Here is a 23,683-nt window from a genome sequence, read left to right as displayed (position 1 = left end):
TGCTCAAATTTTGAAAGCTTATTGTTCTGTTTCGTTTGCCATTGGGTCTCTCAACGGCCTAAGATTGCACCACAGAGCACCTAGGATGCAAAATTGTCACGGCCCTTGCCGGGCCCGGACCCATGCCGTAAAGGCTTCACACTCGCATGCTCACTCTTTGACAGATTTGCCCCCTAAAACTTGTGTCATAGATCTGCACCTGGGCCCAATTTTATAGAGCTGCTTCAGCACAAAATTTTGCTCAAGCAAAAACATTTCTTCTTAGTAAAATCAGATTACCGATAAGCGAGCAATTTTCGTGATTAAGCATTTTTTTTTGCTTAAGCAGATTGCACCACAGAGCATCTAGAAAGCAATGCTAAATTTCCCCCGGCCCTTAGGCGGGCCCGGACCCATGCCGTAAAGGCTTCACACTTGCATGCTCACTCTTTGGCAGATTTGCCCCCTAAAACTTGTGTCATAGATCCGCACCTGAACTTGATGCTAAACTTAAGAGTCAGTTCAGGTAAATAATTGACATATTTGCTCACGGTCAAAAAATGAATTTTTTTTATACTTTGTTGGTGGAAGGGCCTTGGGGTGCAAGTAAACAAAATTGCATTTTCAATTCTATATATAGCCCGTTGCCATGGTTACGGCTCATTTTGTTTTTTGGCCATTTTAGGCCGATTTTGGGGTTTGAAAAACTGGTTTTTAGCTCATACTTACAACTCCACCCCACCAAAACGCAAAATTATTTAAAAAAACCTTTTATATCACTACAAAGTATCATCCTTGGCCTTCCTTGAGAAAAAAAAATTATTGCTTTAAATATCACCCTTGTGCTATTTTTGCATCATGCATTACAGTATGTTTTTAAAACTTGCAAAATCAACATTTTTACCCTATATTTGGACCCCAAAATGTCAACTTGCCAGGGGTCTCAGACAATTTTCCTTTTGGCTGTGATTAGGGCCAACATTGGTCTTTCCATATCTGGTGTCAAAATCTTGGGCAATTGTATCCTGTTGTGACAGTACTGCCTCAAAACTAGACTTTTTTCCCCAAAACGTGAAAAATGCCTTTTTAAGGGTCTTTTCACATAATATCGACATACGTGTCCACGGTAAAAAAAGAGAGGAATATTTTACTTATACTTTGTGGATGGTAGGGACTCGGGGTCCAAATAAACAACATTTACATTTCAAATCATAATTTAACACGTTGCCATGGTAACAATTCATTTGTGTTTAGGCCACTTTAGGCCGATTTTGGGGTATGAAAAACTGTTTTTTAGTTAATATTTACAACTCCACCCCACCAAAAAACACAAATGTTTCATAAAACCTTTTACATCACTACAAATTATCATCCTTGGCTTTACTTGAGACAAAATAATATTGCTATAAATTTCACCCTTGTGCTAATTTTAAAACGTGCATTAGAGTATGTTTTTAGAACCTGCAAAATCAACATTTTTACCATATTTTTTGCCCTCAAAATTTCATTTTTTCAGGGGTCTCAGAATATTTTCCTATCGGTTTTGATCAGGGCCAAAATTTGTCTTTCCATTTCTGGTAAGAAAAACTTGGGCAAGTGTATCCTGATGTTTACAGTACTGTCTCAAAAATAGACTTTTTTCCCCAAACAGAAAAATGCATTTTGAATTGTTTTTTCTTCATATTGAATTTCTAACATTAAAAAGTAATAATTCTATCAATCTTGCAGCTTTTCCTTAGCACTAGTGGATTACCCAACATTGATCAGGAACTGTTGATGACCTTTATTTTAGAATTTGCCCGGCCCAGCCCCAATCATATTTCTTGACATTGTATAAAACAATGTTTTGTGAATAGCGCCTCTTTTTTTGAAAGTGTTCCCTTTCGGTTGTTATTGGTGTTTTCATGTCTTCTGGGTAGAAACACTGTGTTTATTGTATCTTGTTGTGACTGATCATGCCTTAAGTATAGTAATTTTTCCAAAAACAATGCATGCTTGTTAAAAATCTGGCACTGTTTCCATGCCCTTTGAGTAATGAATACAAAGTTGTTATTTAAACACAATGGTATCCAACCAAACCATAACCAATGCTTTGCCACTGAGAGTTCTTGATTTGGCTACTTTACCTATTGTACAGGTATGATTCCCATTGCAAGTAGAGTGCGATGAGCATTCTTTACAAGTTCTCTTTAATACAGGGCCTACTCTCCTTGGTCCCTGCCTGCTACCAAATGTAAAACTTTTCATAGAGATAGAGATCATAAACAATGTAGTTTCTGTGCTTGAGGCAGATGGTTTGGAGCATCCAATCATGTCCAACACAAATGTTGGAAAAGTTTGCCAAGATCTTATTAAAAACAATGATACTAACGATTTGCAAGATGAGCGTAAGAGGTCATTTAAAAGGAACACGTTGCCTGGGATCGGTCAAGTTGGTCTTTGAAATGCGTTTGTAACCGTTTGTTATAAAATGCGTGGTTAGAAAGATGTTTTTGAGTGATACTTGTGTGGATCATTATATTCTACTTTTAAAATATCTTTCTAATCATATGCATTTTGTAATAAACGTTTACAAACGCTTTTCAAAGACCAACTCGACCGATCCAAGGCAACGTGTTCCTTTAATGAAACAACATTGAAAGAAGTTGTAAATACTTGCACCTGCTCAACATAAATAAGTAAGATGCATTTGCAGTGACAAAAGTTTATTCAGGCTAGTTTGATTATTTTTTTTATTCAATATCTTACTAATTCATAATTATTATGTATGTCTCTGAGAACGATCAACAAAAAACATTGTCAAACATTAACTGCTGAATTGTTTATCACGTTAAATAAACCAACTCTTTTAATGCTTGCAACAGTACAATTGAAAGGAACCCCACCATGGATGGGGGAACTGCTTACAGAAGGCCAAAGCAGGTGAATGGCCATTTAGATACTTTGGATACAGTACTTGCTCACTTTTAGAGCCTCTTTGTTCTGAAAATGTTTAGTTTGGTAGCGGGCAGGGGACCAAGAAGACTGTTATAAGGCCATGTATAGACAAGAATAGTAAAGAATGCTCATCGCACTACTTCTCTTCTTGCAATGTGAATCATACCTGTACAACTAGGTAAAGTAGTCATGACAAAACAAGAACTCTCAGTGGCAAAGCATGGTTATAAACTTGTTATTTGTTACTTAAAGAGCATGGAAACAGTGCCATATTTTTTAACAAGCATGCTGGTTTTTGTTTTTTATCAATTCAAACTAAGGGGGATAACTTCAAAATGCATTTTTATTGTTTTTGGAAAAATTACCATGTTTGAGGCAGAAGTGTCACAACAGGATACAATAAACCAAAGTGTTTCTCCCCAGCAGACATGCAAACCATAATGATAGCCTAAGCACAACCAAAAGGGAAATATTCTGAAAACCAATAAAAAATTAAGACAGTACAAACTTTCTTGATGTGCAAGGGGAATTAAAAAATGTGACTTTCAAAAAAGAGGGGCTGTTCACAAAACTTTGGTTTTTTTTATGACCCCTGGCAACTTGACATTTTGGGGTCCAAAAATAGGGTAAAAATGTCAATTTTGCAAGTTCTAAAAACATACTGTAATGCATGATGCAAAAATAGCACAAGGTTGATATTTAATGCAATATTTTTTTTCTCAATGAAGGCCAAAGATGATACTTTGTAGTGATTTAAAAAGTTTTTTGAAATAATGTTGCATTTTGGTGGGGTGGAGTTGTAAGTATGAGCTAAAAACCAGTTTTTCAGACCCCAAAATCGGCCTAAAATGGCAAAAAAACAAAATGAGCCGTAACCTTGGCAACGGGCTTTATATAGAATTGAAAATGCAATTTTGTTTACTTGCACCCCAAGGCCCTTCCACCCACAAAGTATAACAAAAAATCATTTTTTGACCGTGAGCAACTATGTCAATTATTTACCTGAACTGACTCTTAAACGGTTCTACTGCTGCTCACATTTTAAAGGCTTATGTTCTGTTCCATTCTGTTGCATCTTATTGGCCAAAGATTGCACCACAGAGCATCTAGAAAGCAATGCAAAATTTCCACCGGCCCTGATTTGTTTGACCAGAATAGGAGGAGATACACAAAAATGCACTGAGGCCTCTGTTAATAAAACCATCAAAATATAATCATTGAAAATCTGAACTGTTCCATTTTCCTTACAGGGAACAGTCGAGATGTCACCTTTCGTGGTTGCATTCTGTATATTCATTAAATATTAGATAAATAACAATATTGTACATTTCAATGAAAACGGGTAACTAGAAAAAGAGGGAGAAAAATCTGAAACAATATGAAATTTATATTATTCACATCTTAAATCTGTTTCTATATAGCTCCGTCTTTCATCGAATTGAAAGGTGGACACAATACGGCCTTTGTCATTTGGGTCCGGGTTTTACAAACCACTATGAAAAGGAAACCCAAACTACCTGGTGTAACAATTATTGGGCGACACAACAAACAACATACAGGGCCAACATTGAACAAATGATTTAGTTAAGCCGGGGCTCCCCCATTTTTTCCCCAAAATGTTATCAAGACGTGTTTAGTCCGTGAAGGCGCCGCGCCGCGCCCTCCCCATGTTCCATTGGTTCATGTACATGGCCTAGATTACAATATAGAGATGCCAACCCATCCTTGCTGAGCTGGACAACGATGGATAAGTAAACTAGTACATTATATTCAACATATTAAACATGCCATAACAGACACAACAAAAGGCGCGTCATACTAGATTGACTGTCGGTGCGGACCGGATATGCAAAAAGAATTTGTTTTATTTTTATAGAGTCATTTCTCCGAGTTTATTAACAACGTATTTATACGTACTTGCGTCAAATCCTAGGAAACCTGGAACCTGCGGTTTATTGAAAACAAATCAGGTGAAATCTTTGCTATAATTGTTCTCCCTGAAAATATCTAGCTTATTATAACAATATGGGGCTTATTATAATAACACTAAGTAGGCCTATTAATATTCATTAAGCTCTTTTTCAATTATTGGTACCTGACATGTACTATTGACGTCATGGGGACCGCATTTCCAATGGAATTCACATTCTTTCGCCAAGTGGCAAACATCTATATTAAAGCCAAACTCTCACCACCTAGTATAGTATGTTCCTAAACAATTGATCCCCTGGTTGTTGTCCCAATGACTTGCCTTGACGCTTTATAAGAACCGGACACAAAGCCGTCCTGGATCTTTGTGTTGAGCCCATTGAAGTAGAACGGAAAATAACAGGCAGTCTACCCGCAGTACACTCGATGTAATAAGTCTCCTTCGTGATTTATCTGCGCGAGTAGACGTGATTTTTCATGCGTGACTTCGGTTTGAATACTAATTAGTCAAAAGGGCTTCTAAAATTCAGTCTTTTTCGGCCTTATTTGAAAAGTATTGACAAGATAATGTAGAAGTACACTGAAATGAAGAGCATATCTGTCGTTATGTATAAAACAAATCGGTGCAACTCAAATTTTAAAAAGAGAAATTTGTACGTAAAAAATGGCTTCCAAAACAGAGAAAACAAGTCACAAAAACCCGGAAAATTTTCCCGTTATGAATGTCGTTATGAACCCCGACCACCAAGCCTAAGTTAGTCAATAACAAAAGCGCCCGTCTATACCATGGGCTAAATGAGGAATCAGCTCATGTGAAAAACAGCATGCTGCCCTAACGTTTTGCATAACTAGGGTCGTCAGATATGGGAAGCAGCAGTGCATAACGTTGAAGCAAAGTATCCAACTTGTTTCGGTAAGTAAATGGTTTCGCCATGTTTCGGTGAGCGGTCCTACTAAAAAGCCGACAACAACCCGACATGACAAAGCCGACAACAAGTCCAGAGCCGTGCTTTGTAATATAAACATAAATTTAATGGAAAAACTTCATGAAAAGTGTGTATTTTTAACCACAAAAAAACTTCACTTGCACAGAAAGCGGTCGGATGCCATCTTGGCTTAAAAACCGTGTTTGGACTAGACTGGCCCCTGTCTTTTATCCGCAAGGATAAAGACAGGTCGCTGCCGCTAGATCCAGTAAATCCCATTGGATACAATGTACGTGCAGTAACATAGATGCCCAAATAGTCACTGCTCTCAAGTCCGCAATGGATTAATGGAATTTGACTGCGTATCTATATATGAAACGACAGAGGTCAGAGGTCAAACTACACGCCGGTTTTGCAATTTTTTGAGCCCGGTCTCTGGCGTTATTAGGGACCTTTAGATTTGGGTGAACGCGGACTTCGTTCACGTTGTAACGTTAGCCTTTTTTCAAGGCGCTTCGCTGCGTCGCTACTCTCGCTGGTCTCTTTTCTTGAGTGGCATGAGTGACATCTGGGTGCCGCGTGCGCCTTTATAAAGGCTACGTTCACGTCGAGCACGGCTGTGGTTTTTCCGAACGTACGTCCTAACCATAGTTTTGGGGTTCTCAACTTGTGCAGACAACATCGGGGACGACTTGACGCATGCGCAAAGCCTCAGCAAGATGTAGTCACATGTCAGTCGACGTCTTGGATGCAAAATCTAAAGCTGCATGTTGTCTGCACGTTGTGTCGTATGAGGCGCCAATTGTAAACTTGTTATTTAACGAAGTTATTTACATAACCAAAATAATTGTATCCCTTACAACACACAACGCTTTCGTTGCCCTATATAATGAAAGTTGTCGAATATGTATATCAAAAGACCTGCATGGAGCAAAATTAACAAAATTAATTTTACATATAAAAGAAATCATCATTGTTTGCAAAAAAGAAACAAAAATGAAATCGCGTGAATAATTATATATAAAAGCTGCGTACAGCAATGAGTGGGTAGATGGCTTTATAATTAGCTTTCGATCCAAACTGGACCTTCTTCAGAGGCATAAACAAGTACGAAAAAATACATTTTCTATTATTGCACGAGTAAAAACAGTCAATATTTGTTTCATATCACCCCAAACATTTCTAAATACTGTATTATAGGTTTTCTCGGTCAAATTCGGCAAATGAGCAGTCAATTTCATTTTCATGCGTTCGAATTAAAACTGTTTTGCCTCTCCAGTTGTTACTGCGTTTCAAATTCAGAATTCGGCCGTGTAATTTCGTTTTGAGTCGAGTCAAATTCCTTTAGCACTCTGTTCAATTTAGCGGGGCGTCATTCTTTTTCGTGACACACACGCCTCAAGAAGCGTCTGTGCATTTGAATGCTGCTTTGATGAATTGTTAAATTGAATGATTATTTTGTTAAATCAAATAACGCAAAAGTACATTTGACTAGTCTTAAAACGAAATCGAATGACCCTTTTCAGTAGCATTCAATTTCGTGCCAAATAGAATAAGCTGGTGGTTAAATTAGCTGCTCATTTTCCGAAATTGACCGAGAAAACCTATATTAAGTTACAGACCTGAATGCTACAATCCACGGACGACGCGAATACAACTTGCGAAAACTTTTACTGTGCTGCATGTAGTGTCATGTAATCCGAATTGGTTACAGACTATTCATTTGTCATCCTCGTACACGCAACGGACGTCTGGGTACTGCACGCCGTGTGATAGTCTTCGGACTAGCGCACGGCAAACCGATGCACTATCACACGGCCGTCGTCTAGTAAAACTAAGACATATCATGTGACGCGCTCTAAACCAATGGAAAGGCATAATATTGGTGAGGGGTGTTATAATTATAACAATCTGTGTGTTTACTTTACGGTGGCGCACTGTCATTGCCGCGTTCTGCGGCCTCTATAGTTCGAGCAATATTTGTAATGTTTTACCCAAGTAACTCCCACACCCAAGGTTGTTATTAACTCTGTTCCATTTGACACCACATTCAATTGAGACGTTTCAGAGATTGTTCTCTTTTCCCGCAAACCTTGCGTATTATACAAACATTGCAAACAATCCACTACACGCACCCATATCCTTTTTATTTTGAATAAAAGTTCAAGTATTTCTATAATACGAAAAGGCCCAAATTCTACTGCTCAAATTTTGAAAGCTTATTGTTCTGTTTCGTTTGCCATTGGGTCTCTCAACGGCCTAAGATTGCACCACAGAGCACCTAGGATGCAAAATTGTCACGGCCCTTGCCGGGCCCGGACCCATGCCGTAAAGGCTTCACGCTCGCATGCTCACTTTTCGACAGATTTGCCCCCTAAAACTTGTGTCATAGATCTGCACCTGGGCCCAATTTTATAGAGCTGCTTCAGCACAAAGTTTTGCTCAAGCAAAAACATTTCTTCTTAGTAAAATCAGATTACCGGCCAAGACTCCACTAATGTATTATGCTAAGTAAACAACAGCTAAATACCAGTCACAAGCAATGTGTATGGCATGAAATTTTTGTCAGTAATATGTGAAAAATAAGCGAGCAGTTTTCGTGATTAAGCATTTTTTTTTGCTTAAGCAGATTGCACCACAGAGCATCTAGAAAGCAATGCTAAATTTCCCCCGGCCCTTAGGCGGACCCATGCCGTAAAGGCTTCACACTTGCATGCTCACTCTTTGGCAGATTTGCCCCCTAAAACTTGTGTCATAGATCCGCACCTGAACTTGATGCTAAACTTAAGAGTCAGTTCAGGTAAATAATTGACATATTTGCTCACGGTCAAAAAATGAATTTTTGTTATACTTTGTTGGTGGAAGGGCCTTGGGGTGCAAGTAAACAAAATTGCATTTTCAATTGTATATATAGCCCGTTGCCATGGTTACGGCTCATTTTGTTTTTTGGCCATTTTAGGCCGATTTTGGGGTTTGAAAAACTGGTTTTTAGCTCATACTTACAACTCCACCCCACCAAAACGCAAAATTATTTAAAAAAAACCTTTTATATCACTACAAAGTATCATCCTTGGCCTTCCTTGAGAAAAAAAATTATTGCTTTAAATATCACCCTTGTGCTATTTTTGCATCATGCATTACAGTATGTTTTTAGAACTTGCAAAATCAACATTTTTACCCTATATTTGGACCCCAAAATGTCAACTTGCCAGGGGTCTCAGACAATTTTCCTTTTGGCTGTGATTAGGGCCAACATTGGTCTTTCCATATCTGGTGTCAAAATCTTGGGCAATTGTATCCTGTTGTGACAGTACTGCCTCAAAACTAGACCTTTTTCCCAAAAACGTGAAAAATGCCTTTTTAAGGGTCTTTTCACATAATATCGACATACGTGTCCACGGTAAAAAAAGAGAGGAATATTTTACTTATACTTTGTGGATGGTAGGGACTCGGGGTCCAAATAAACAACATTTACATTTCAAATCATAATTTAACACGTTGCCATGGTAACAATTCATTTGTGTTTAGGCCACTTTAGGCCGATTTTGGGGTATGAAAAACTGTTTTTTAGTTAATATTTACAACTCCACCCCACCAAAAAACACAAATGTTTCATAAAACCTTTTACATCACTACAAATTATCATCCTTGGCTTTACTTGAGACAAAAAAATATTGCTATAAATTTCACCCTTGTGCTATTTTTAAAACGTGCATTAGAGTATGTTTTTAGAACCTGCAAAATCAACATTTTTACCATATTTTTTGCCCTCAAAATTTCATTTGGCAAAAAAACAAAATGAGCCGTAACCATGGCAACGGGCTTTATATAGAATTAAAAATGCAATTTTGTTTACTTGCACCCCAAGGCCCTTCCACCCACAAAGTATAAAAAAAAATCATTTTTTGACCGTGAGCAACTATGTCAATTATTTACCTGAACTGACTCTTAAACGGTTCTACTGCTGCTCACATTTTAAAGGCCTATGTTCTGTTCCATTCTGTTGCATCTTATTGGCCAAAGATTGCACCACAGAGCATCTAGAAAGCAATGCAAAATTTCCACCGGCCCTTATTTGTTTGACCAGAATAGGAGGAGATACACAAAAATGCACTGAGGCCTCTGTTAATAAAACCATCAAAATATAATCATTGAAAATCTGAACTGTTCCATTTTCCTTACAGGGAACAGTCGAGATGTCACCTTTCGTGGTTGCATTCTGTATATTCATTAAATGTTAGATAAATAACAACATTGTACATTTCAGTGAAAACGGGTAACTAGAGAAAGAGGGAGAAAAATCTGAAACAATATGAAATTTATATTATTCACATCTTAAATCTGTTTCTATATAGCTCCGTCTTTCATCGAATTGAAAGGTGGACACAATACGGCCTTTGTCATTTGGGTCCGGGTTTTACAAACCACTATGAAAAGGAAACCCAAACTACCTGGTGTAACAATTATTGGGCGACACAACAAACAACATACAGGGCCAACATTGAACAAATGATTTAGTTAAGCCGGGGCTCCCCCATTTTTTCCCCAAAATGTTATCAAGACGTGTTTAGTCCGTGAAGGCGCCGCGCCGCGCCCTCCCCATGTTCCATTGGTTCATGTACATGGCCTAGATTACAATATAGAGATGCCAACCCATCCTTGCTGAGCTGGACAACGATGGATAAGTAAACTAGTACATTATATTCAACATATTAAACATGTCATAACGGACACAACAAAAGGCGCGTCATACTAGATTGACTGTCGGTGCGGACCGGATATGCAAAAAGAATTTGTTTTATTTTTATAGAGTCATTTCTCAGAATTTATTATCAACGTATTTACGTACTTGCGTCAAATCCTAGGAAACCTGGAACCTGCGGTTTATTGAAAACAAATCAGGTGAAATCTTTGCTATAATTGTTCTCCCTGAAAATATCTAGCTTATTAAAACAATATGGGGCTTATTATAATAACACTAAGTAGGCCTATTAATATTCATTAAGCTCTTTTTCAATTATTGGTACCTGACATGTACTATTGACGTCATGGGGACCGCATTTCCAGGCGCTGTTTAGCTCGGTACTGCATTTCAGACAGTTGTGCATAGACACAATGGATTCACATTCTTTCGCCAAGTGGCAAACATCTATATTAAAGCCAAACTCTCACCACCTAGTATAGTATGTTCCTAAACAATTGATCCCCTGGTTGTTGTCCCAATGACTTGCCTTGACGCTTTATAAGAACCGGACACAAAGCCGTCCTGGTTCTTTGTGTTGAGCCCATTGAAGTAGAACGGAAAATAACAGGCAGTCTACCCGCAGTACACTCGATGTAATAAGTCTCCTTCGTGATTTATCTGCGCGAGTAGACGTGATTTTTCAAGCGTGACCTCGGTTTGAATACTAATTAGTCAAAAGGGCTTCTAAAATTCAGTCTTTTTCGGCCTTATTTGAAAAGTATTGACAAGATAATGTAGAAGTACACTGAAATGAAGAGCATATCTGTCGTTATGTATAAAAAAAATCGGTGCAACTCAAATTTTAAAAAAAGAAATTTGTACGTAAAAAATGGCTTCCAAAACAGAGAAAACAAGTCACAAAAACCCGGAAAATTTTCCCGTTATGAATGTCGGCAACAGTCCCCAATTAGAATGTATAGATAGACCATTTCATATTCTACCTGGAAATGTTAAAAGCGAGACCGGATCGTACCTAGTCCAGTCAGGATACAGCGATTTCCATCGTTAATCCAAATCTCACATTACGAAAAAATAAACTATTAGACAGAATGGTTTTCCTGCACGGGTGATTGGCTGACGATGACATCATAGACTGATGTTTTTCGTTGGCATGATACCCCGACCACCAAGCCTAAGTTAGTCAATAACAAAAGCGCCCGTCTATACCATGGGCTAAATGAGGAATCAGCTCATTCAGCCCATGGAATAGACGGGCGCTTTTGTTATTGACTAACTTAGGCCTGGTGGTCGGGGTACCATGCCAACGAAAAACAGCATGCTGCCCTAACGTTTTGCATAACTAGGGTCGTCAGATATGGGAAGCAGCAGTGCATAACGTTGAAGCAAAGTATCCAACTTGTTTCGGTAAGTAAATGGTTTCGCCATGTTTCGGTGAGCGGTCCTACTAAAAAGCCGACAACAACCCGACATGACAAAGCCGACAACAAGTCCAGAGCCGTGCTTTGTAATATAAACATAAATTTAATGGAAAAACTTCATGAAAAGTGTGTATTTTTAACCACAAAAAAACTTCACTTGCACAGAAAGCGGTCGGATGCCATCTTGGCTTAAAAACCGTGTTTGGACTAGACTGGCCCCTGTCTTTTATCCGCAAGGATAAAGACAGGTCGCTGCCGCTAGATCCAGTGATTCCCATTGGATACAATGTACGTGCAGTAACATAGATGCCCAAATAGTCACTGCTCTCAAGTCCGCAATGGATTAATGGAATTTGACTGCGTATCTATATATGAAACGACAGAGGTCAGAGGTCAAACTACACGCCGGTTTTGCAATTGTTTGAGCCCGGTCTCTGGCGTCATTAGGGACCTTTAGATTTGGGTGAACGCGGACTTCGTTCACGTTGTAACGTTAGCCTTTTTTCCAGGCGCTTCGCTGCGTCGCTACTCTCGCTGGTCTCTTTTCTTGAGTGGCATGAGTGACATCTGGGTGCCGCGTGCGCCTTTATAAAGGCTACGTTCACGTCGAGCACGGCTGTGGTTTTTCCGAACGTACGTCCTAACCATAGTTTTGGGGTTCTCAACTTGTGCAGACAACATCAGTGACGACTTGACGCATGCGCAAAGCCTCAGCAAGATGTAGTCACATATCAGTCGACGTCTTGGATGCAAAATCTAAAGCTGCATGTTGTCTGCACGTTGTGTCGTATGAGGCGCCAATTGTAAACTTGTTATTTAACGAAGTTATTTACATAAGCAAAATAATTGTATCCACTTACAACACACAACGCTTTTGTTGCCCTATATAATGAAAGTTGTCGAATATGTATATCAAAAGACCTGCATGGAGCAAAATTAACAAAATGAATTTACATATAAAAGAAATCATCATTGTTTGCAAAAAAGAAACAAAAATGAAATCGCGTGAATAATTATATATAAAAGCTTCGTACAACAATGAGTGGGTAGATGGCTTTATAATTAGCTTTCGATCCAAACTGGACCTTCAGAGGCATAAACAAGTACGAAAAAATACATTTCCTATTATAGACAAAGGGGGAAATGGATTAAGGGAAGGGTCCATACAAACGGGAACATTATAGCCAATCAAAGTTTAAGAGTTGAAAAACCACTTGGCCCAATTTCATAGAGCTGCTAGGTACAAAAAATTGCTTATCATTACATTTCTGCCTTGATAAAAACAGGCTTACCAGCCACAGTTGCATATTGCTTGTTACGTAGTCAGCTGTTGCTTGCCTATCCTGAAAACCACGTGGACATTTTGTTGGTAGGCTTACTAATCCTCTTTTATCAAGGAAGACTTTTTGCCAAGTAAAAGTTTTGTGCTGAGCAGCTCTATGAAATTTGGCCCTGGTTGCTATGAACCTAAGATCGTGGATGTAGGGGCAGGCACTTTGCTACGAACCCCAATAGGAGTATGAGGACAAAGGATGGTCGTATGAAAGAATGGATTACTGGACCAAAAAAGTAGTGTGTAATGCATTGTACGTATAACAATGCAGGGAAACGTGAAAGGGTTGGATTAGAGAGCAATTTGCACGATGCAACTAATGGACAAATTAAACAACAACAGGATCAAAGGTAGGGTGTTTTCAAAAAAGGTATTTGGTTGGGGGCTGTAGACAAATCGGGTTACCACATACCACTGCAAATGGAGACAGTTTTTATAACCAGGGCCTATATATATATATATAAAAACTTATTGACCGAACCAATTTTTGTATTATTTTACACTTTATTTACAGAAAATAAATATACAAAAAATAAATTCTTCAGCTAAAATAAAATGGAGGGTAATGGTAAGCTATTCAACACCAGGGTTCATGTTTGGTGCAATGGGTTGGACTGTCTTGAGTTGGTGAATCCGGTGTGATTCTCTATGCTTTCGGTGTGTGTCACGTATTATTGTGTGGTTTAAAATTCATTATTTGTTCATAAAGGTAAAAATAAATAATTAATGAATAATTAATTATGTGTTATATACTGAATTGTATGTAAATAATTGCGTTTAATAAAAAAAATTACATTTGGCGCCCCATAGAGTCACGACCCCAAAACTATGGTCATAACGTCACTTGGAAAAAACACAACCGTGGTCGACGTGAACGAGGTCCACGTTCACTCGAATCTAAAGGTCCCTACTCACGAGCCTCGTAGAATGACGTCAGACGTTCAGGCTATGTTTGGACAAGACCATTATGATATGGGTAGATATAGCATCTGTCAACAACAGAGGGCGGGCGTCATGTGAAGACCTTCACTGCAGTGTGCACAGTTGAAGGTTTTTACATGACGCCCGCCCTCTATTGCTAAATCTGACTCACCCACATCACAAATGGACTAGTCCAAACATAGCCTGAACATCTGACGTCACACTTCGAGGCTTCTGAATAACGCCAGAGACGGCCTGAAAAATGGCAAAACCGGCGTGTAGTTTGACCTCTGACCTCGGTCATTTCTCATAAATACGCTGTCAACTTCTATTGCGGACGTGACAGCAGTGACTATTTGGGCATCTTTGTCATTGCACGTTTATAAAACGATGATTGTATCAAAATGGAATCACTGGATCTAACAGCGGACGGGGACCTGTCTTTATACTTTCGGATAAAGACAGGGGCCCAGTCTACAATGTAGTCCAAACATGGTTTTTAAGCCAAGATGGCATCTGGCCGTTTTCCGTGAAAGTTGAGTTTTTTCTGGTTAAAATTTCACACTTTTCGTGAAGTTTTTTCATTAAATTTATATTTATATTTATGAAGCATTCTAATTATAAAGCATTCTCGGCGCTCTGGACTTGTTGTCGGCTTGTTGTCGGTTGGTTCTCTTTTCTTTTCTTTCCCCTAATTGTTTTGTTTGTTAATTGATTCGCTGCCACGTTGCCTCCCTTGTCGTTGTCTGTGCACCGCTCAATATTTTCAGTTTCATAATAAACTTGAGTATTCCGAAACCACGGTGTGGTGTGTTCGCTTATTCCACGTCTATAACGAATAAAACCACTACCCCCTCCACAGATATAGTCCTTGACAGACTGACACTTGGGTGGGATCCGAACCCATGACCCTTGTAATTCTAGAGCAGTGTCTTACCAGCTAGACTACCGAGATTGCCCGGTATCTAGAGGCAGTTGGAAGTTTGTGCTTGTTTTCTTTCCTGTATTTTCCTGCAAGATTATTTGTAAGTGTTGATTGATTCGATACCCAATTGAGATCAATCCCCTGCCTTTAAAATAATGTTATTTGCCTTTTAGTTTTTTAAATGATACAAATTGAACAAATCTGGTCATAGTCCGACAGAAATGGGTGGACATGGCTGAAATTGCATTCAAAACAAATAAGGTGTGAACCAGACAATCTATGCATGACCACGCATGTGCAACAATAACTTACCAACTGGACTAACTTTACAAAGTATTGGACTCAGTGGATCAGACTCAAACTTAAAATTTGAACAACAGGGACTCATACTACAGCACTGTACGATACAAGTTTGCATAGGTTTATCTCAAGAATACAAACATCCTCACTTTGTGCAAGGTAATTAAAAGCAATGTTTTCGCATGATTTTGTTTTACAGGATGGAGAGCCTGAAGTGTCAAGGACTGTGGTTACTGGTTTTATTGATACTAGCCACATCTGAACAGGTAAAGGCTGACCATCCATCGACTCTCGACAAGCAGCCAACATGCTTTGGCATATCCAGAGGTAAAATTTTCATCCTTGGCTTCACTGATAACTTGGTGGAAACTAGTTTCAATGACACACACCTTTCCATAGTTGTAGTGGCGTTTAGGGGCCGTTCACAATTATCAACATTTTCACGAGCGTACAAACCGTACGCTGGGGGGGGGGGGGGGAGGGGGTTTATGCCTGCCGTACGCTTTATAAAATATTTTTTAATGTCGATCGTTTTTTTGGCCAGGGCGCTGCGCCCGGACAAAAATATCAAATGCGCCCGGACAAAAATGCTGCGCCTGGACAAACTCGTCGTTCGCCCGGACAAAAAATATCGCGCCCGGGCAAAACATTTCGAAAAACACTAGAGACGAACACAAACCCACTGTTCAGTGCACTGCATCACCTACCTTTGTGTACCATAATAGTGTGCAGCGACTGGTACCCAGAAGTCGGCTGTTTCGTAACGGCATTCCGCGTGCATTTTTCTCTGTGTCGCAGGGCATCCTGACTACATTTTGACAACAGCGTGGTATTTAGACTTGGTTCCAAGTCTGTGATCGTGCGGTAATAGCTGTCCTGACATTTTTTTGGATAAAACAGCGCCCTCTCGTGGCCAAACATCCGTCATTAGAGCGAGTTAGAACGTGGTAGCAAACCTAATGGGGAATTATGCGTGGCTGAGATGCAGAGAAATGACCGCACTCTCAGACTTGAAATCAAGTTTATGTGGTATAAGGAGACCGATCAGAGATCGAAAAACACCCGGACGCAAATCTGAAACTCGAAATTTGTTCGGGCGGCGATCGTGCACTAAAGTGGTTTTGTTCGTGTTGAATTGATTTGCGCAAAATTGTTTGCACAATCAGTCCATCTTGCAAGAATAGTTTGTGTAACTGCCGATCGTGCAGGAATGGTTTGTGGCTTATGCAATTGGCATATCTATTTGAGCATGAATATTTTGCGCAATTTGACAATAGTACAGGAGTAGTGTGCGCTATGTGCCGATAGATTGGGAGATCGTGCGTGAATTATCTGCGCAATTTGAAAACAGTGCAGGAATGGTTTGCGCAATTAGACGATACTAGTGCAAGATTGGTACAGCATAATAATAATAGACGGTGCGCGGCATCGTAGTCTGCAACGTACATGAAAATTTACTATGTACAGTGTACATAGCAAGGACATGTATCTATATGTAGACTTGTGTGAAAAAAAATCAACATTTTATTCGTACACTTTTAGGGGGGAGGGGGGGGTCTTGAGAAAGTGTACTCTTTGTACACTTGTGAAAATGTTGATAATATTGTGAACGGCCCCTTAGTGATCAGCAAACCACTGTGATTATAAGCAGCAAGCACCGTGTGGAGGTTCAGCCTCTATATGAAAGATTTGATATTGATGCTGGAGGGTACAGAACAACAAATGTCACTACAGAGCTTGTTATGAATGGCACAGAAAGAAGCTTCAAAGGTATTGAGGTAACAGCTACCAGTGAGGTTTCAGTGTATGGTTTATCATACTCCCCTTTCACAACAGATGGCTTTCTTGTCATACCGATTAGCAACCTTGGCTTGCAGTACATCGTAGCAACACCAGGCTCCTCACTCATTAGACCAAACTTTGCTGTAATCGGTACAGAAGATTCCACTTCAGTTCAAGTTACCCTACGTGGACCAGTAACATTTGAAGGGCAGTCATACAGTCCAGGTGATCAGCTGAACTTCATGGTTGACAGATTAGAAGCCATTCACATACAAGGATCCCAGGACTTTACTGGAAGTGTCATTCAAGCCAACAAACCCATTGCTACATTTACAGGCAGTGAATGCGAAGCCAACCCTGGGTCTGCATGTGATACGTTGATTGAACAATCTGTAACATTCGTGCCAATCAGCCAGTAGAGAGCGCCAGCACGGCTCCGCGGTGGAGCTAGTTGCTGGTTGGCCCCCTGCTGGAAGATTGGGAAACCCGCTCGCCTGGAGATGTTTTCGTTTGTCTAGGTTTTTTTTTAAAGAACGGACGTCTGGAATAAAACGGTCAGGAATTCATCAGAAATACCGGTCTTAAGTGTGTTTCATTGCTCGGTATTGTTGTGGTTATTGACACGGGATTTTTGTGTTACATTGGTGGCGGCGGCGGGACAACAAGAGCGAAGAAAATCAGGTAAAAATTTGGTTTTTCTGTTTGTGAAATCCTCGTGGTTGGGACAGCATGCCGTCGGACTCGCCATACGCCCAGGTTAAGCCGGACCAGACTAAATGTTTGATTGAGACATATTTTATCACAATAGAAAATGAACTATTGCCATTTTTAGGGCTAAAGAAGGCCAGTGCTAACAAATACAGAAATGATGACAATTATAAGGGTCAGCCACGGATGCTAGGGGGCAGAACTGTTGCGTCTGCTTCAAGTCAGCAGGGTTCGGAAAGATTGGGGCGGCACCGTACGGAGCCGTTCCGGCTGTCTCCAAAGCCTACCGACACGAGGGCAGAAGAGTTGGGGCAGCACCACACGGAGCTGTTCCGGCTGTCTGATCAGCCTACGGACACGATGGCGGAAGGGTTGGGGCGGCACCGTACAAAGCCGTTCCGGCCGCCTCTGCAGCCTACGGACACAAGGGCGGAAGGGTTGGGGCGACACCAAACGGAGCTGTTATGGCCGTCTCCGCAACTTACTGACACGAGGGCAGGAGGGTTGGGGCGTCACCGCACGGAGCCGTTCCGGCTCTCCCCACAGAGCATCAATGATCCTGAGGATGCCGTGGTTGAGCCAATTGCCCAGGTTATACAACCAACCATGTTCCAGCTGGGCTGCTCCGCACTGTACGAAGCAATGGGGTTGAGCAAAAGAAACTGCTCCGCACTGCACAACCCTATGGAGTGGAGCAGATGGATCTATTCCGCCCTGTACAACACAATGGCGGTGAGCTCCGTGCGGAGCTCCGCAGTGTACAAAGCAATGGGGTGGAGCAAAGGAGCCTGCTCCACACTGCCCAACCCAATGGGATGGAGCAGATGGATCGACTCCACCCTGTACAAAGCAATGGGGTGGAGCAAAGGAGCCTGCTCCACACTGCACAACCCAATGGGGTGGAGCAAAGGAGCCTGCTCCACACTGCACAGCCCAATGGAGTGGAGCAGATGGATCGACTCTACCCTGGTCAAAGCAATGGGGTGGAGCAAAGGAGCCTGCTCCTCACTGCACAACCCAATGGAGTTGAGCAGATGGATCGACTCCACCCTGTACAAAGCAATGGGGTGGAGCAAAGGAGCCTGCTCCAAACTGCACAACCCAATGGAGTGGAGCAGATGGATCGACTCCACCGTGTACAAAGCAATGGGGTGGAGCAAAGGAGCCTGCTCCACACTGCACAACCCAATGGAGTTGAGCAGATGGATCGACTCCACCCTGTACAAAGCAATGGGGTGGAGCAAAGGAGCCTGCTCCACACTGCACAACGCAATGGAGTTGAGCAAATAGATCGACTCCATCCTGTACAAAAGCAATGGGGTGGAGCAAAGGAGCCTGCTCCACACTGCACAACCCAATGGGGTGGAGCAAAGGAGCCTGCTCCACACTGCACAACCCAATGGAGTTGAGCAGATGGATCGACTCACCCTGTACAAAGCAATGGGGTGGAGCAAAGGAGCCTGCTCCACACTGCACAACCCAATGGAGTGGAGCAGTTGGATCGACTCCACCCTGTACAAAAGCAATGGGGTGGAGCAAAGGAGCCTGCTCCACACTGCACAACCCAATGGGATGGAGCAAAGGAGCCTGCTCCACACTGCACAACCCAATGGAGTGGAGCAGATGGATCGACTCCACCCTGTATAGTACAACGGCGGTGAGCTCCGTGCGGAGCTCCGCAGTGTACAAAGCAATGGGGTGGAGCAAAGGAGCCTGCTCCACACATGTACAGCCCCATGGAGTGGAGCAGATGGGTCGACTCCACCCTGTACAAAGCAATGGGGTGAATCGTTAGTACATTCTGTTCATATTTTCAAAATGAAAGCTTTACATCGTGTACCGATTAGGATATATCAAATAATATTTTACAGTAACAAAAGTTATGTCATTGTGCGTGACCGACAAAACTGCTAAGTGATTTTTTTCTTATCACGGATAATATAAGTATAATTCTAGTTAGTTTTTCCAGGGAATGTCCCACAAAATTGATTGAAATACGAGTTTTGAAGTGATATAGCCTTATTGTTGTGAGCAATGGGAATTGTCACAACGGTTTAACAAAGACCAAGATGATTTGGGTGTTTTAGCAAGATTATTACAATCCGTGTACACTGTTCTTGTCTGTGTTTTGGGGCACAGCTCGTCGTCCTTCGACAGAGATACCGTTGACAGAGAAACCATCGACAGAGATAACATCCATTCCCGATGTGACTGAAAAGGATCAACTTAACCAGAAACTGACCGTCTACAAGAAAGCATTGATAGGTGTATCCGTTGGAGCTGGCATTCTTCTGATTGTTCTCATCTTCTATGTGATGTATCTGAACGATGAGAAGACCAACATGGAGAGTTCTCAACCAAAGAAAGGTTTGCATACCATGTCACATTCAACCATCCAGAGTCACCTGCACAGATCATGTTTTACCCCCCCCCCACCCCCCCCACCCCCCCCCCCCCCCCCCCCGCTGGTCCTTTTTGTGGTGTGGTGATAGCTAGTCTTCATCACTGTTTTGAGTAATGACCAATCATTTGAACCTTTCAAAACCTCGGCTTAGGCTTAGATTCCAACTTGGACACTTGGGATTCCGACTTGGGCACCGTCTGCACTAAGACAAACAGTCTGGTCTCGTGATGTGGTGTGATGATAGGTAGTCTATAGCCCACCTTGTTGAGCTGTTAATGGCTCCGCTTTTAACATCGGTCTCATCACTGTCACCATTACAGCCCACCTTCGATACATGTCTTAAACGCTAAGTTTTCAAAGGTCGCAAAATGCGAGGTAGTTTGATTGCAAATGTCTCCCATTTTAAAAAGTCCAATACTACTCCAACATACCTCATTTTATTCCTTGCATTTGTGGAATTACTATGACACATCACAGGGCTTACTAAATGATGAGTTTGTCCAAATGTGATGATTTGAAAATTGGTCCAAAAAATGTGTACAAAAATTACATTTAACGTGACATGTTCTTGGGCGCCGCCATGTGTTAATGATTCTACTCCTGTTGATCGTGGGCGTCCGGCAAATCTTGCAGTCATGAATATCCATAAGGTGACGTCATGACCGCTAGGCTTATGTGTGCGTGTACAGTTAAAACTGAATATGTATAAGTTGACGTAGCGCTGCACTGTATCTGGAAACTACTACCGCGCAACGTCACCTCATACATATTCATATTTACTTTGTACACCGCGCAAATTGATAAATCAGCGTAGCCATACCGCGTCACGTGACATGACCTCTTGGATATTCATGACTTGCAAGATTTGCCTGGTACCCTGACTTCTCACGTCCAACAAGAGGAGAATCATTACAACATGGCGGCGCCCAAGAACATGTCACGTTAAATGTAATTTTTGTACACGTTTTTTTGGACCAATTTTCAAATCATCACATTTGGACAAAATCATCATTTAGTAAGCCCTGTGATGTGTCATAGTAATTCCACAAATGTAAGGAATAAAATGAGGTATGTTGGAGTAGTATAGGACTTTTTTAAATGGGAGAAATTTGCAATCAAACTACCTCGTTTTTGCGACCTTTGAAAACTTAGCGTTTAAGACATGTATCGAAGGTGGGCTGTAATGGTGACAGTGATGAGACCGATGTTAAAAGCGGAGCCATAACAGCTGAACAAGATGGGCTAGGTAGTCTACATCACTGTTTTTGCCATGAGGAATATGATCAGTCATTAGAAGCTTTCGAAACCTCGGCTTCGGCTTAGATTCCGACCTGGGCACCTTGGATTCTGACTTTGGCAACGTCTGCCTATTTGATGGCCCGAACTGAAATTTTAGCCAGAGCCTTAAGCCCGCTTTATAGTTGATGCCAATGCGATTGCGAAGCGAATTTTGACGTCTTAATTCTGTTTTCGGAGTTGTGCTTAAGTCAACCCTTGCTTATTGTTCGTTGCGAGTTTGTGCCGTCAAAACTTCGTATCGCGTTCGCATTCGCCTTAAAAACTTAACTAAGCAACTCGTGAAACACTGTAAACGCACCCTGTAGGCCTGAAGGTCACTTAAAATGATTGAATGTTGCGACAAGTGTACCCATGACCGTTAACCACCCAAATGAAAAAGAAACACATTTCAACTTTCTTATTTGTTAATTTGTTTGTTTAAGGTGTGTATAACTCTAAGAAAGACAACGACTATGAGATGGCTGCTGACCCAGGCATCGATTGAAACGCAAACGAAGGCTTCGAAGCTATCTAGAGTCAAATACTGACTACGATGTTATGGACCTAAAGCATATGCAATAGTCTATAGCTTACACGTGATGACAGAAAACCATTTTAAGCAAAGGGTTCAAAATATATTATTTGCGTTTTTCTTTGGACTAGTATAGATATATAAATGTTGACAGATTTTATGTAACCGAAGTGTGTTTATGTATAGAGAAGATTTAGTCATTTTACTGTGCCTGTGTGTTTAAACAGATTGCCATAATACAATATGTTGTGTGCGGTATATACTGGTTATTAGCCCTGCTCATTCAAAGCCCTTATACTCATGTGATTACTTCAATGAGCTGAATTATTTCTCAATATTACTTCATGTGTTTCTTTATTGTTTTAAGGAATATCCTCGTTCAGGATATGTAAGGATTGCTTGAGTTACAACAAAAATAGAACTTTGAATTCTACTTCTGTAGGAGTTTGAATTGCTTAAAACCATGTTTGCCTTAGTACATATTTTATGATTAATATTAGTATAGGCTTGTGTGGTTTCTTTCTGGTGACAGCATTGGAATTGTATGCTATGTGTGTAGATTATTTCTAACTCTGATGCAACACGTCAACCAAACCGTGGCCACGGTGTTTTGGTAAGATGGAGTATTTCGTAAATTGTTGACAATGAGTTTAACCAGCTCTGAGCATGTATACATTGCGAAGATAGTTAAACATGTGACAAGTCTTAACCGTGCTCCCATCGAGCGCCCTCCACGTCAGGGTTCCAGGCGTTGCATATTCCATCTTATGAAGACAGCCGTGTCCGAATTAGTGTCTAATGGCTATGGCTGAATTGCCGCGTCATCAGGTGTTGAAGTATATGACGTCATTAGTAGCACCCTTAGCAACAGTCGTAGCCGTAGATGTATGTCACCAATTGGAATACGGCCTAGTAATGCTCTCAGCGTATCATAGCATACCGGTAGCGAGGGCGGATCCGGATCAACATTTTCGGAGGCGGGGGGGGGGGGGCAATCTGTCCAATATGGATCATGCGGGAGCGCGGAGCACGAATCAAGGGCCCGCTTAAGGGCCCGGGTAAACTGTGCATTGTAGATGCTCTGGCTGCAATCTTAGGCCAATTAGAGGCACAACTCGTCTAATTTTTCTGATAGTGACGAATCAGCATTTTCTTTTTAGCAAACTGAACTTAGGGTAGGCCTAAGTATGTCCTCTAAATTATTTTCTGAAGGTTTTGAACCGAAGTAATATCTCATTTCAAAGATATAAATACAACAAACTTTTGGCGAATATGTTTGAAGGCTAACAACTGTTTCTTTACATATTGACGAATAAGTGTTTCGCCACAATGTTAATACAAAAATATACCATTTTGGTTTTTACAAAGTGACAATTTTTTATTTTTACATCAGTAGGGTACTTGTAGATAAAACGGACCTTTTTTCATAATGAGTGTTCACATGACCTATACAAGTTTCAAGCACGAAAAAAGAATGGTTTAACATTTTATGTAATCGTTCACATGGTAGAGTCTAAATGGAAAATGTCATGTAGTTGGAAGTTTCATGCATTACACCAAAGGGAAAAGGGCGATTTTCCGTTTATAGCACCAAAACAATGAACGG

The 23,683-nt window shown here is 40.9% G+C and overlaps 2 protein-coding genes across 2 annotated transcripts in view; one reads left to right on the top strand and one right to left on the bottom strand.

The window, feature by feature from the left end:
• The window catches only part of LOC139940811 (probable polyketide synthase 1), an 88,207-nt gene that overhangs the window by 39,480 nt on the left and 25,044 nt on the right, over window positions 1-23,683 (bottom strand). The gene's annotated exons all lie outside the window — the stretch shown is intronic.
• On the top strand, window positions 15,573-22,498 carry LOC139940814 (uncharacterized). Its single transcript, XM_071937198.1, has 3 exons — window positions 15,573-15,700; window positions 20,003-20,230; window positions 21,989-22,498. The coding sequence occupies exons 1-3, from the start codon at window positions 15,574-15,576 to the stop codon at window positions 22,048-22,050; spliced, it is 417 nt and encodes a 138-aa protein (XP_071793299.1). The 5' UTR covers window position 15,573; the 3' UTR covers window positions 22,051-22,498.

The sequence above is a fragment of the Asterias amurensis genome, chromosome 8 (assembly GCF_032118995.1).
Source record: "Asterias amurensis chromosome 8, ASM3211899v1".
In the NCBI taxonomy this organism is placed as follows: domain Eukaryota; kingdom Metazoa; phylum Echinodermata; class Asteroidea; order Forcipulatida; family Asteriidae; genus Asterias; species Asterias amurensis.
The sequence above is the reverse complement of the archived record's forward strand: the minus strand, read 5'-3'. Positions and strand labels throughout refer to the sequence as shown.

Bases quoted from the DNA above. Each gene is read 5' to 3' on its own strand.
- LOC139940814 (XM_071937198.1), top strand. From the start codon at position 15,574: ATGGAGAGCCTGAAGTGTCAAGGACTGTGGTTACTGGTTTTATTGATA. The intron at 15,701-20,002 runs GTAAAATTTTCA...TTTGGGGCACAG, and splicing joins ATGCTTTGGCATATCCAGAG to CTCGTCGTCCTTCGACAGAG. The intron at 20,231-21,988 runs GTTTGCATACCA...TGTTTGTTTAAG, and splicing joins GAGTTCTCAACCAAAGAAAG to GTGTGTATAACTCTAAGAAA.